General features: G+C 40.5%; 1 protein-coding gene across 1 annotated transcript; it reads right to left on the reverse strand.

The window, feature by feature from the left end:
• Positions 1–6: 6 nt before the first annotated feature.
• Positions 7–15,834, reverse strand: LOC125481716 (lysine-specific demethylase 4C-like; the record flags this gene model as incomplete). The annotated part of the gene is made up of 4 exons (XM_048593612.1): positions 7–3,148; positions 9,219–9,311; positions 15,357–15,476; positions 15,776–15,834. Coding segments are annotated over 4 exons (464 nt in total), but the record flags the coding sequence as incomplete, so codon positions are not given.
• Positions 15,835–16,124: the final 290 nt, after the last annotated feature.

The raw sequence follows: 16,124 nt of genomic DNA on the forward strand, positions 1-16,124 counted from the left end.
GAGAGAGAGAGAGAGAGAGAGAGGGAGGGAGAGAGGGAGAGAGAGAGAGAGAGGCTTCCTCCACAGTTCACAGCAAAGGTCTTACATACAGGGAAACACAGAATTAGATACACACCACACATGCAACCATTAAACTCTTTCAGAATGGGTGATGCCCCCGTTAAATCTCCCTTTGTCCTTTTTGTTTGGTACTCCCTGGCATTCTTAGAATATTCTATTCCCATTTCTTGATGACAGTTGAAAAGCAGCCAGTCCTTCAAACTTGCAAAGCCTTATGCTCATTATGAACAAAGTGACAGCATTTCAAGCACTGGTCTTTACAAAGCCTGCAATACTGAATATTTATTTTATCAATGTGCTAAAACAAACAGAACTGCATTGAAAGAATATGGACTGGTGATTTATTCCAATATTTGAATGGGACACAATGTCACTCAGCTGAGGAGGTTAAGGTACCCAGTATCTTATTACTAATCTTTTGATCCCAGGTATTTCAGTGATTGCATCTAATTAGTTGGCAAAAATCAACAAATATTTAAATTTTGCAGCAATTGTATGATGTTGAATCTTCTTTGCTGCAGTCAAATGAGGCACAACTTGGGACATTCTTCCCTCAAGGTGTAACTTAGTCAGGTCTTTCTTTTTTAAATGATGTAAAAGTCATGGTCTGTGATGCTGAAAAAATGTTGTCACATTCTGCTGTGATGGTTTTAACAGAACTGTTTGCAGTTTAGTCACTTACAATTACAAGACTTAGCCTCCACTATACACCTATCTTTAAAAACTACATATTTACTACTGCAGCCGACACACAGCTACCACACTTCTAAACTGGACATCTTATTCCTAACAGTAAATGTTGAAAATGGACATTTGAAGAGTGAATGTTTTTATGTATTCTGTTATTTTACAGAACAGAAATAATTTAAAGTATTTAATATAGGGGTGTAATGCATTTTGTACATGATTTATTGATGATGATGATGATCTTCTACAGTTTAATTTCTAGTCTTACTCAAACCAAAATTTCCCAACAGATTTTAAACTGTCATGGAACTAACACTTCTCAACCCACCCACCTCCACCCTAGGCCCCTTTTCTCCTTCCCAATCACACAAATACTCTGAGGGGTCCCAATCCCTCTAAATAAAAATTAAAGACTTAATTCTGTGACCTGATGAATTGATTCCACACAGCATTCTAAACAGGTCTAATTTTTAACATCTACACATGCTGCTCACAGTCATATAAACACTTGAGGCTACATGACAAAGTAAAGAAAAATTACTGAAACGTTTTGTTCCTCTCACGGTTTTGCATTTCTTTTTCCTAGTTGAGATACAAAGGTCCGGATTCTCTACTGACAGTCTCCTCTATTTGATGGCACAGCAAAAGTTGGAGTAAACTCTCAAATGAATGAAAGACAAGCTCAACTTCAGCCAGCTTCAGATCTCTTATGGGAGCCACAGAGTTAAACACCTCAGCCACGAGGAGGTACCATTCACAGCCAAATAATTCCATCATGCTTTGTGCTTATTGAGATGAAACAATTCAAATTGAGCAAGAAAGAAAACTATACAAAGATAACATTAAATATATACAAATAAGCACGTTAATTTATAATAAACTAGTGTCTTTTTGAGGTTATCAATTAAATCAACCGTTTATAGAAAGTGGCTTGGAGGTTTTAAACAGTGAAAAATGTGCTTTATTTTGGTTAATGATAAGCAAAACAAATGTTTAGTTTTGAGTCTTTGACGACTCAAACTATATCAAGGTATAAATCCACAGTAATGGCACACAGGTTGCCCTGTACTGATCAGACGTTGTGGTAACACTTTACAATGCAAAGGAGTTCACGTTATTAGATTATTTTATTGCAACTGAGTAGTGGATTGGGCCTTAAATAATACAAATGTCCAAGTATAAAACAAAATTAAGACAACTTAAGAAAGTATGGACCTCCTCCCCACTCCCAAACCCAGAAATCAACAGGAGACACATCATGACAGCTACTCTCGCGAGCAACAGGAGAGACATCATGACAGCTACCCTTGGGACCAACAGATTCCACAGAACATGAGGGGTAATCAATTCCTTTTCAAGTTAATCAGCTACCTCCACGACTACTACTTTTAACCTCATCTTATATCAATATTCACCACACAACTTAAAAGTAGTAAAAAAAAACAAAATTAAAGCTCTAAAACAATCTCGGGCAAAAAAAAAAGCTGTCTTCCGTGCTTGGCCACCTGAAAGCCACACACACTGTAAAATCCACAGAGCGACGAATTAACACAGCAGCTGGTATATCAACAATACTGGAACAGCCAGAATGGCATCCCAGTTTTGATCTGGGATTCAATGCATTATATCCCAGGTTTTAAGATTGGGGATTTATATTTTGCCTTCAGAGAAAAATTTAAACCAGTTTAGGAGTGCAGTCCTTACAACTGTGTTTTAAACTTCTTCAAAATTCACCAAAGCCTCCCAATAATAACAAAAAGTACTGTCCCTGAAGATAATTGGAAGAATTGCCTTGCTGCAGAAAAGTCAAAGAAGTAACAATGGGTTCCCTTCATACTGATATGACTACACCCCGTAACAATCGAAAATATTGCTTTGGTTCAAAATATGCCAGGAAAATGCACACAAAAGCTAGAAAAATGTTGAATTTTGTTCTCTCCTTTTCTTAAACCCAAGGTTTTCAAAAAAAAGACTTGAAGATTTTTTTTCTATTTACAAGAGATGTGGTTGAAACTTCAAGGCAGATTCAGTAGTTCAATTCTGAATATGTTTAGCACCTTCGCAGAAGATGGCTCACAGGTATTTAACTGCAGAGTCTTTTTAATAGCAATTTTAAAATTGAATCCATTTACTAAGCACAAAAGCATTTTTTTCCCATTGAAAAGCCCAAAACAAACAAAAAAATACCCAAGTGTAGAGGTGTATCTTCCTAATTAATATATCCCTGCTGGTAAGGTGAATGAAAGAGGTTTTCCATAAATGTAATGTATTCAGGATTCTGGGTGTAATCTTTCTGGGTGTAGTCTTCAAGCAACCTGGAGTTTGATGGCCGGGCTTTCTTCGCATCCTTAGCTTCCTCTCCTGAGATGTAATCTTCGTGCTGTGAGCCCATCAATGGTGACTGTAAAACAAACATGATTGTAGATTGTAGAATAAAGTAAATCAAAGATTTTACAGCAAAATGAAGACAACTCAATGAACTGGTGGGCTTGAAGCTGCATCCCTCCCCAGTGATTTCCTACCTTTGAAATTCAGATTGGTTTAACAAAATAATCATTTACACATACCCACAACTTAGGTGCTAAAGACCAGTTTTGAAGATATGTAAAACATGTAATTCTTCTCTTCAGTTGAATGCTGTCAATGGAGAGTCTTCTATTACTATGACCGTGGCCATGCAGAGAATATGATTGGGACTGGAGGCAAGGCCGTTGTCAAGATGATATAAAAATAGACACAATAAATCGTTGAAATCTCAATGACTACCTTAAAGTCTTGAACTTTGATTTGGGAGAAATACAGCTAAAAATGAGCTGGCTCACTAAGATAGCCACCAAAATCACCTGAGCCGTGAGCAGCCAAGCTCACAGGAATTACAAAGGAATTTCGAAACAGCATGGCTAAGATTCTCATTCCGATAAGACTATCCAGCTGGTAATTACAGGACATAAAAATTTATCATCTGGAACTTATAGCTCACAATAAGACCTTCAAATGTCTCTACAAATGGGACTTCTCGACAACAAGTACTGCTGGAACAAAGGCTCAAATCCAAAACTCATTATATAAGGAGAAGAGATAGCAGGAACTGCAGATGCTGAAGTCAGAGACAACACAGTATGGAGCTGGAGGAAGACAGCAGGCCAGGCAGCATCAGCGGAGCAGGAAAGTTGATATTTCGGGTTGGGACCCTTCTTTAGAAAGGTCTGAAACCCAAAATCCATCTATATTAAAAGGATAACCGGGAACTCTGACATTGGGAACAAAAACAAAGTTGCTGGAAAAGCCCAGCAGGTCTGGCAGCATCTGTGAAGGAGAAAACAGTCAACGTTTCGGGTCCGGTGATCCTTCTTCAGAACTCTGACATTGGACCATTACAACTCATGTTGGTAACATTTGCTTGCATTCATTGTGGACCAACAGTCAGTTTTGACACAAACACTCTCTTTTGAAACTTTGAGAATTCTGAAGAAGTCATACCAGACTCAAACCGTTAACTTTCCTTTCATAGCTCCACAGATTCTACTGGACCTCCTGAATTTCTCCAACATTTCCTTCTGAGCATGTGGTTTTTATGAAGGATGTATGGAAACACATGGAATGACATCCAAACAAGTGTACTCTCTCTCTTTGGAAGTGGTGTCCAGTTCTACAAAAAATGATCAGCCCTGAGAGAAAACTGCCTACAAACCAACAGCGTTTCAATAACTACAACACTGTCTTAACTGACTGAATCCAAGAAACCAGCAAAACAACATCATTCTTTGGTTTAAAAACCTTTGACCTCAAAGTCAATGAATAGCCATACTTGAATCCTCATTTGCATTGGACACTATTCCCCTTTAATTTTCTATGTGTGTATGTGTAGGCAAGGACTAAATGACCACTTTCTGTTTTTCCTTGGGTTTAACAGGGAATAAACTTGCTTTATCTTCGATTCAAGCAAATCCTGTTGATTGGCTCCTTTTAGTTACCCACATTTTTTTAATGGGGAGAAATATACCCTGGTGCCAAGAAAAAAAAGAGAATTAAACATTTGTTGTGAAGGAACAAGGAAGTTGAACAAAGAGGAGCCAGTTCACTCCTTTTCACCACTGGTACTATATTCTATAGTATAGTATATTGTACCACCACTGGCACTATATTCTATAGTTATAGTATATTGTACCACCACTGGTACTATATTCTAAACCATAGTATATTGTACCACCGCTGGTACTATATTCTACAGTATAGTATATTGTACCACCACTGGCACTATATTCTATAGTTATAGTATATTGTACCACCACTGGTACTATATTCTATTGTATGGCATACTGTACCACCACTGGTACTATATTCTATTTTCGGAATGTGAATGTGACCAATAGAGAGTTGGGTGCTTCAGGTAAAGAAGGAGATAGATGGAATAATATCATTATAGCAACACATGGATGCAGGCACTGCATCAGAGCAATTGGAGGGCTCAACAAATGCATTCAAGTTGGGTATTGTTGAATTGATGTGCCATTCTCCTTCTCACTCACTTTCATAATCTGGAAGAAGCTGGACTAACAATACCTCACCTTCCACTTGGGGATCTTACAGCCTTCAGGGCTCAACCTTGAGTTCAATAACTTTAGAGGTTCAACACCACCTTCCATACCTGTTACCCACAACATAGGTCCAGTCAAAACTTGGTTTGCTTTCAATGCAATGCAGCCAACCCATTTTCACCCATCATAACCTATCTAGCTTCTCCTCTTCCCTGGCTTACTATGGACAATCCCTTTGTTTGCCTAACTTTTTTCTCTCTCTCTGGGCTCCATTTCCACCTATCTACACACACCTTCCCTCACCAATATAAATATAAATTTTTCAGAGCTGCTATCAGTTCTAACGAAGGGTCACTGGAGTCAAAATGTTAACTCTGTTTTCTCTCCATAGATACTGCCAGGCCTGCTGAATTTCTCCAGCAAATTCGGTGTTTTTTGTTTCATAGTCAGCTCCCTCAGGTTGGTGCTTCACAGTTATTTGCTCTTGGTGCGCAGACCAATCAGGGGATTTGTACAAACAGCATAATCAGGCCTGCTAATCAAATTTTCTCTCCTGCTCAATTTGCTTTGGCTTGTTTGGTGTTTACTGTCTCAGAAATGCAACTTAGGACAGCAAAGGATTATCCATGCCCTTCTACCCTGGAAGACTACAAAATGAAGTGGTGCTGTACTGCCAGAGTTCCTTCTTTCTTAGTAAATAAATAGGCATTTAATAGTCATTTGTTTCCTCAGGAGGGGCAGTAGGTTTCTTTTCTCAGGGTAGAGCAAGTTCAGCCCATTATGACATGAATACTGTAATTTAAGAAAAATTAAACCATTCAAGGCTTAATCCTGTCAGCTCCCAATAATGAGATAACAAGGTGCAGAGCTGGATGAACACAGCAGGCCAAGCAGCATCAGAGGAGCAGGAAGGCTGATGTTTCGGGCCTAGACCCTTCTTCAGAATCTCCAGCATCTGCAGTTCCTGCTAGCTCCCAATAATGACTGATCTAGATTAGGGATCACTAGCCTTCATCTACATTACAACAGGGGCAAAACTCAAAAGCACTTCATTCAGCAGTAAAGCTATTTGGGAAAAAAAAAATTGAAAGAACTGCAGATGCTGTAAATCAGGAACAAAAACAGAAGGTGCTGGAAAAGCTCAGCAGGTCTGGCAGTATCTGTAAAGAAAAAAATCAAAGTTAATGTTTCAGGTCCGGTGACCCTTCCTCAGGACACAGTTTTTGCATTAAAGCTATTTGGGTTGCCCCAAGGTTGTGAACGGTGCTAGATGAGTGCACATCTCTTTAGTTTATTTTAAATTTATAACTTCATAGTTCAGTACAGAGATATTTTATCTTTACCTGGAATGCTGATTAACATGGATTTATTTGAGCCAACCCATTTATTTTTCTAGTGAATATATAAATGATTAATAAGGAATGTAGACAATAGAGATTGACTTAAAACTTGCTGCAGTTGTGGCTTACTCTCTTACCCACATTTACTACAAAACTGAAATGATTACAACTTCCTTACAGTAGGCAAGGATTTGGATTTGTTTGCCAAAATTCTCAGTATCTGAGAACATTTTTCAATCCGCATGCATCTTTCTTGAAACCCACAAGGTCTGATCTCAATCTGATAAAGTGTCTCTTTAAAGTCAAAGGAACTTACCTGCATCTCATGTCCTTCCTCTTTAAACCCTGTTACACTGACCATGGTTTGTTTGGAAACTCAGCAAAACATTCTGATAAATTAAATTCTCTGCTGTACAGTTTAGTGTCTGTGCTTGATGCTCTGCTCATAAAAGAGGTTTAATAATTGAGCAGCCCCATCCATCTTATCTGTTGTACAGTGGCAGATTTATGTTTTCCCAATCCAATAATGTGAGCTAAAAAATTATCAAGCTGCCTGCTGTTATTTCCTTTCAGAAAATCTAACCTTAAGGCCAGTTAGACATCATGCTTGTAAACTAAGATTTATTCCAACATGCAGCTGCTTGAATCAAATGTACTGTGATCAGTAAAAATATATTTTTCTGAAGGTCAAATTTCATATCAGAATGATTTAAATGGTTCAGTTTGCTCATTCTCACTCAGTATCTGACTAATTAGTAGTTTCTACATATCTCAGTACCGGATAAATGGATTGGGTTTAACCCAAAACAAAATGGATTGAGACTTATCAAAAAGCGTGATAACAGATGGTAAACCACTGAAGCACATGGAGCTATACTGAATGCGATATGGCAAAACAGAACAATTTTAAACTAAAGAGAGTAAGATTAGACAGTTCAGATGGGATAAAATGATTAAATTCCAATAAGAGCCAGATTGAGTTCCAGCTCTTCTTGCAGGAGGAGTGAAGCCTGAGACTTGGACCATTTTTCACTGAATCTTATTCCAGATACATTCTGTTACAGTAGGCTTTGGCCTACTCACATTTAAGAGACTGTGTATATTTCTTTACATTCATCATGCCTGATGAAGGCATCTTCTAAATTCTACCACAATCAGTGAAGTGGGGACATTTCCTTTATTTGCAGTAATACACTATTTTACTCCAAAATTTATTCCACAATTTCACTAGATGCAGTGAGGAAACAAAATCTTCCTCAATTTGGGGAAAGATTGGGAAGAAACAGTTTTGATGTCGAGTCAGATCAATCAGGAAGTCCTCAATTGCAAGTATTGCTGTTAAAGGTGTGGTAGCTTTTGATAAAAATATGTAGCACAGTATGAACTGGAAGAATGTAGTGTATGTCACATTAATCCTCAGAAGCAATACCATGTGCAACAAGTTAAAAAGAACTGAAAAGGACAGCAGAGGCTAACTGCCTGGGATACCTTACAAACACGTGTATGTGCTTTGCCATTTCCCAAAAAACAGCTGTCATCCACATTAAATGTCAATGTGCAAATAAAATAAATCTTCACACTCTGCCACATGCCCCATTTACATGCAGAAAGACATATTTTGTACTGTAACTCAACTTTAGTGCTATTGGGGAAGTACTGGAAACAGTTAGCATTTTGTTCTATTCATGATTTGATGGTTAGAACTAATTACTATCTTAACTCTTCACCTTTCTTTCCCTGCAAGTATGGACTTGCAGCAGGTACCTAAAGTTACTTAGGCATTGGCTACCTTCTCATACATGATCAAACTGGCTGTTCTTATTAGCTTGGACGGAAAGTATCGGCAGCTTGAGAATGTATCAGAGTTACAACACTTTCCAACACGGGACACTGAATAGAAGAATTTTAATTATAGTATTCCTCTCCCTAGTCAGAGCACTGAACCCAATTGAAATGCCATTGCTGCAGTCCCAGGTAATCCAACTCAGCAAACAGTAATCAAACCTGCAACCTCTGGTGTCTACAGTTGCAATCCACATCAGTATTGTCCAGTAGGCCATACAGGGAACTAAATTCTGATTTATATAAAGGGCTATATTTCTAGTCAGATCCTGTTTTGGTAAGTGTCAGCACTTTCTTTTCTGAATTAAAAATTTGTGGATTGAAGTTCTACTCCGTGAATCTCTGCTGTAATCCAGTATGACACTTTTAAAATGAAGAGGCGAATACAAGGAAGGTGTATTGCACAACTGAAGATAAACATAAAATATCAGATGATAGTTTTGAACAGCAGAGGATTTCTTCTGGACAATATTTGTCTTTAACCAATTTCAATTAAAGCTGGCACTAACCTCAAGTGGGACACAATATCAATATAATACTTTTCCAAGCATCAATGCTAGAATCTCATCAGCAATACAGAGGTAAGAATAAGAGACCATTGCAGTTTGAACTGGATGTTTAAACTACCATGTCACTTAGAACTGTCAGCCTAAACACTGGCCACTCAACATGTATCAGAGGTGCATAACCAAGTGGATGGTAATTAACAAGCTGATTGCAATTTGATAGGTAATGTATGCTTTGAACTCACCAGCCGTGCTTTCACACGCTTGGGTAGCTCCTCATCCAATGTAAAAAGGTCTTCTCTTTTCAAGGTCAACTGAGAGCCTCCTTCAAACTCCACCTGAATCACAAGCAAGTCATCAAGAGAATGATCATTTAGTGCAACAAGATCATTACATCATTTCAAAACTATTTCACGCCTTACCCCTCTCTACCTCAGTAATTTTCTCTTGACTCAGATTCTTCACTCTTCCAAGTGTAGCCTTTTATGCATCATTATTTTTCACTGGGATAGTGTTGGCAACTGTAGCTGGGCCCTAAAAGCTCTTCAATTCCCTGCATAAAACTCATCTCTTATTCGTTCCACCTCTTTCACCAAACCTTTGGTTACCTGTCCTAATATGTCATAACACGGTAGTGATATATACTGTTTTTAAAACTAGGCCTGTGGGATGATATACTTATTAAGGGCGCTACATGAACGCACATTGCTACTGTTGGCAGATTCCATTTTCAGACACTAGGTGGCAGTAGATCACTGGTTAAGTGCTAAAACCTGAAGTGTTTGTAAATAATGCTAAAGAAAACTACTGACGGAAGAGAACTGCAGAATATTTCTTCTGGTAGGATAATTTCCAAAACTGCTGGAGAAAAAAAATCCTCAAGATTATGTATCAGAGACAGTAGGAACTGCAGATGCTGGAAAATCTGAGATAACAAGGTGTAGAGCTGGATGAACACAGCAGGCCAAGCAGCATAAGAGGAGCAGGAAGGCCAAGCAGCATCAGAGGAGCAGGAAGGCTATCATTTCTGATGAAGGGTCTAGGCCTGAAACATCAGCCTTCCTGCTCCTATGATGCTGCTTGGCCTGCTGTGTTCATCCAGCTCTACACCTTGTTATCTCAAGATTATGTCATTGCCTTGACCAAGAAGGTATTCAGGCTATTCTCCTGACCTCGTTACTGAAGTGTGATATTAGTTGGGCAACTCTCTTACTAGGTCTGTGTTTCCTTCTACTTTCAAAGAAGCCATCCATCCACAAATATGTTGCCTCATCAGTACAAACAAAAACAAATTGCAGGACAAACCCAACAGGTCTGGTAGCATCTGCGAAGAGAAAAGAGAGTTAATGTTGAGTCCAGAATCTTCAACAGGGCTGACCTGAACAAGAGTCACTGAACTTGAAACTTGTTTCTCTCTTCCCAGGTGCTGGCAGATCTTCTGAGTTTCTCCAGCAATTTCTGTTTTTGTTTATTTCAGATCCGCAGCACCTGCAGTTCTTTGTTCTATTATCTCATTGGTACATTTAGCTCTAAATATTATTACTTATTAATGTTAAAATTCTGTATCTCTTTGCACTGATTCCTTCTCAGTGTTGAAGCTAACACAATTGTACACTTACCCAGTTTAATCACCTCTTTCTATGGATTGTACAGTTCAAAAACTCAACACCTCTCTCAGTCACAGAATTGTTATGGTGGCCATTTGGCCCATTATACCTGCATCGGTTCTATTACCTATGGTCAGTTCCCTGCCTTTTCCTCCATATCCGCCTCACCCCATTAGGAGAGAATCCTGGCTCTTGTAGGAAAAGACTGAGACCATCATTTCAAAGCTATTTCACGCCTTACCCCTCCCTACCCCTGTAACTTTCTCTATTCCTTCGACTCAGATTTCTTCACTCTTCCAAGTGTAGCCTTTTATGCATTATTATTTTTCACTGGGCCAGTGCTGGCAGCTGTACCTGGGCACTAAGCTCTTCACTTCCCTGCATAAAACTCTTATCTCTTATTTGTTCTACTTCTTTTACCAAACCTTTGGTTACCTGTCCTAATATGTCATTACATGATAGTGTTATATACTGTTTTAAAAACTATTCCTGTGGGATGATATGCCACTACCAACCAACTGGGTAGGTACCACTCCATTCCAATGCAGCTCTCACAATCATCCTACTCATGTCATTCATAATACACCACTGGCTGCTTTCTGCCTCCCTTTTATATTCTGGAGGTCTGAATGGGGAGTCCACTGTCTTGGTCATAAAGTGGCCCAGCCCATTAGAAAGGGCCTCCAACACCTGAGGAGAGTTCAAATGCTTCAGAGGAAGTATTGGCAAGCACTCCCCACCCAATAACGAGCTCAAATACTGACATCTTTGTGGGAACTTTAGTTAGAGCGGGGAGCACGGGTTGGTGAGCACATTTCTACAGCTGGCTGAAACATCCTGGATCACTGGCATTAGTTGAGACCAGGCATGAGCTCAGCTTTAGGGCAGGAGGGGACCTCATGGTGTCAACAATCAGGGACTTTGTCCACATGTACAAGCAGACATGTGACCACCAGGCAGGAAGGTGGGAGGCAATGGCACTCAGAGTCCAGAGGACAGAATGTTATGAAGCACCAGCTACTGCTACCATGCAAATGATTGGTTATCTCCATGGACAGGGTGGTGGCTGTCATAGAGAGCCAGATCCAGTACTGTAAGAGTCTATTGGACATACACACAATCCATTAGCTTAGCCACGAAGCAATGCGGCGGTGGTGGGCGATCAAGTCACTTTGGCCTCACACCAAGTGTCCCGTCCTCACAAGGAGGCAGGGCAATGCCAGTAGGCAACCAGCCAGAAGAGGAACCAAACACAGCCCTTCAGAAGTCCCCAGTCAGGACACTCCAAACGTGGCAGGGCCTTTCATCTGCAACTCACCTACCACCCTCACTCCCATGGGAGATTGCATGGAGGGAAGTGAACTTGCTTCTGACTAGGACACACTCAGCATGTCTGGGTGCCCTAGATACCAATGTCCTCCGGGGTCACCTGACCAAACCTCTGAGAACAACAGACTCCAGCTGGCTCCCTCCACCCCGGCTTTGGGAACTGGGACTGCCCTTTGTGGTGGAAGGAAAAGAAAGAAGAAAACCTCAAGGGCACATCAGTGGCATGGATGAAATTCCACGTCAAATAAACTCTGACATTTGTTGAAACATGCTCAGAGCGCCACTAGATCAGTTTACTTGTCACCGTGTAGCCCCTACTTTAACTCAAGTCTTACATCAGCTCACATGTGTTATGTCCCTATGGTGCAATGCCTGACTTGAGAAGCTGCTGCACCATATGTGGGCAATATGACCATTGCAGCTAGAAGGGTCTCCAGTGACTGGGCACTTTTTAATTCAGGCACTGGTAGTGTCACTGGCTTCAGTGGACAAAGGTACTGCTTCTGCATGAATTGTTCAGCAGTATTTCAAACTGGGAGGTGTACAGCTCACAGTTAGACAATGGATAAGCTTCGGCAGGGATTGGGCATCCACAGTTGTGTGCCCTACACAGTAAATGGGTCTGTGCTGTGTGTAGTGTTGTTGTCCCTTGAAAGGCTTCATGTCGCTGCATTTTGAAACTCCTCCCACTTACCCTGGAAGTGCTGTGCTTGCAACCATTTTCTTACCATGGAGCTGTTCCAATTTCTAGGTTCCACTTTTACCTGTTGGTAAGGCTCCAATCATCCAAATCTCCTTCTGGTTCACTTTCCCATGAGCCTCATAGGCTGTGCACCATCTCAGGTCCCAACCCAACCCGTCTTCGATCATCATCCTCCCTGTCTGCAGCCCCCAATTCCCACCAATAGGTTTGCCCATCTCTTCCTGCAGCAGGAGTCCACAACCACCACCCCACCCCCATCCCTCCCCACTTACTCCTTGCCTTTATTGGATGGAAATAAAAAGACTGACTGTTGTCCACACCCTCTTCAGCAACCTATCCAGACAGCACTGAACAAGATATGCCCAGAGCCCTGACTCAAGTCTATACATCTCTGACAGTGTCAGCGCTAACTCCAGGCTAAGGAATCACTGTGAGGTAAGGACTGACTGAGAGCCATTCCCTAGACTGCAGAGGCATGGATCCCTGGGCTTAAAGCAGACTAGTCAGATGCCAGACTGTGGCCAACGTCCTAGACTGATATCAGAGGCTGCCCTTTACTTACTCACTGTTCCAGGACTCCCCGATTGATGGGTATCTGCTTGGCCTCACTGAGGACCACATCCCTTAGACTTTGAGAAATAGCCACATGCAGTGTGCTTGCCATATAAGCTGCTGGCATGTGGCAGATGTGAGACTGACATTACACTGCACCTTATGGAAAGATGTCCCTCCCCTTAACGGAGGACTGCTGACCTTCGAGACAAGTTGCCTGGTTCGGTGACTGAGGCAGGGTGAGGCAGAGTAAGGCAGGGCTGGTGTGAGCATGTGCGTAGACACTAAGAGGATGAGAGGCAAGAGAGGTTGTGAGTAGCCCTAAAATAAGCCTGGTCCAGTTTGTGAATGCTTGTTCCTGTGCTCACTGTGTCCTTGCAGAGACTTATCAATGCTGGTTGACAGTGCACCTCAAAATGCAGCTTTAAAAGGGCTGATGCACCCTACAGGTGGATCAGACAGTGCCAGTCCCAAGAGGCTGGCAGGGGTCCATGGATGACGGGCACGTGTGGTTGGTGCCCTGGGATGCTGCTGCTGGGTGCTCAAGATAGTGACCTAGAGGAGCAAGCAGCAAGCTCAAATCATCAGGTACCTGCTCTGACGTTCACATTGGGAATTGTCAATATCTGATTCCCTTGCAAAGGACAGGAAGCTGCTCATTAATGAGGTGCGATTTGTTATTGATGTTAAGGTTAAAAAGCAATAATCCCCTAGTAATCTCAACACTCCCTAATATAAATCTTGTCTCTATGCCCAGCAACGAGTTGCTCCTGATGTGGAGAAAGGCCTTGTATTCCACATTTCTCATCATGGTCCACACCGTTCAGGCTCCGTCTAGACTCTGCTGAGTAACTAGAGACCAATCAGCCTAATTGCAATGATGGTAAAATTATTGCAAAGAAACCTGAGGAAAGGATAAAGCTTCATTTAGAAATGCACATATCAATCAAATAAAGCATGAAATTATTGGGGGAAGGTTGTGCCTTACTATTCTGTCCATCTCCTAATTTCCTATCTGAAACAAAGCCTGCCTCCAAATCCACCAAGCTTATTTTCACTAAGTTTATATAAAACATTATTTGATACTTGACAGTTCATATAAATAACATTCAAATGCATTTCCTTATCCATATTGGTTGCTTCTTCAAAAAACTCCACTAGGTTAATTAAACATAGTTTACTCTTTAGAAACCTATGCTGGCTCTCCAAGATCAGCTTACATTTGTACAAATGCTCAATCACCCTATCCTCAGTTAAAGATTCTAGTAACCTGCCCACAGCTGATGTTAAAGTAACAGATCTTTAATTGCCTAGTTAACTATCTTACCCTTTATAAATAATGGAGCAATACTGCCAGTTTTCCAATTCAAGGGGACAGTTCCGAATTGAAGATCTTGATTAATGCATCAACTTCTTTACCTACTTCTTTTAATACCATGGTGTAGAAACAGTCAGCAGCATCTTTATTCACATTAGTTTCTCCATCAACTTATTTTAAACATATTAAATCTTTTGTTTCTTGCCTTGGTTCGCCTTCTACCTCTGATATTTTATGCATTTTCTTGATTGTCAAGGCCAATGCATTTAGTATATCTTCCACTTTCCGATTTCCAATTACAGTACCATTCACATTTGTCTTTAAACATCCCATACTATTCCTTCTCTTAACTTATTTGTTAAACACAACTCCAGTGTTGTATTCGATATCTCTCGAAAGGTTTTGGTCATACTCCTTTTTGTGGCTTTTACTACCTTGCTTATGCTCCTTCACTGTTCCTTATATCTTGCCCAATCCACAGGACTTTGCTTTTGTATAAGCCCTTTATTAATTTCATACTAGGCGTTACTTCATTGTTGACCAATGTATAGCTCTTGCCCTCAAGGGTACATCCAATTCTACAGTCAACCAACCGATACTTTTTTTTTTTAAATTGCTGCCTGGTGCTCATCCACAGTTTTATCAGTTAGTAGTTCTGTTTCATTTTTGTGGACAATTTCTGCCTTATCTCTCCAAAGCAAGCGTTACTTAAAATTAAAACCTTGTTTCATGACTTGATAAGTCATCTTTTTCTATTGTTTTGTGATAATCATTACTTGAGCAAAGAAAAGAAAATACCCACATTTGGTCAGCGACTGGTTCCTAACTGGTCAGCATTTCTGTTTCAGCAAGAAAAATGTGATCTCAATCTTACCTGATAATTGTACCTGACCTGGGAGCCAACAAACTTTGCGCTGTACACCAGACTGTCGGTCCATCGCACCTGGATGACCTCGCCCTCAGCGGGTGAGCCATGTTGTACACAGTCCCTGCTCTGTATACAAAGCAAACAAATACATTACAGATAACACGATCAGGGTAGAGCAGAGTGCACAATGACAAATTAATGCGGTGAGATTCAGTTCAAAATAAATGACATTGACAGCTTGAACCATCTTTGAGTCAAGCTACAAACAGTCATAAATAGCTGGTTATAAACACTAAGACTGAATGCAACTTGCAGTGTGCCAATTTTGAGTTCAATGCTTAAGAGGCAAGATAGTCAAAGGATGCCTCCAGAGTACAAATTGTTTCTCACTTATACTTCTGGCAGTCATCCTATAGGCTGCATACAGTCTTTGCAATGGCTGGACAAGCTACACTGTCAATGAGGAAGTTTGTGCCCAAGAGTCCTAAAAGAAACAACAGAAAACTGACTTAGACAATGCAACACCAAATGCTGGGAGCTATTCGTCAACAACTTCACAGGTGGTTTATTTGATTGAGGAAACTGACTATTGTCTGGTCTCCACAATGGCCAGGCTGAGAAATTATTTAACTAACCATTTTAAGCTTGGAAAATGCCCTGATAAAATGATTTTAGATTTGTCCCCACAACAATTGGTCTAAGCAAGCATTTGGTGCTTCACAGTATTGACTTGATATGACAGATGTGGAAACAGGGACAGCAAATTTGCAGAAA

This window comes from Rhincodon typus, unplaced genomic scaffold (assembly GCF_021869965.1).
Source record: "Rhincodon typus isolate 14 unplaced genomic scaffold, sRhiTyp1.1 hic_rhity00003286, whole genome shotgun sequence".
Lineage (NCBI taxonomy): Eukaryota > Metazoa > Chordata > Chondrichthyes > Orectolobiformes > Rhincodontidae > Rhincodon > Rhincodon typus.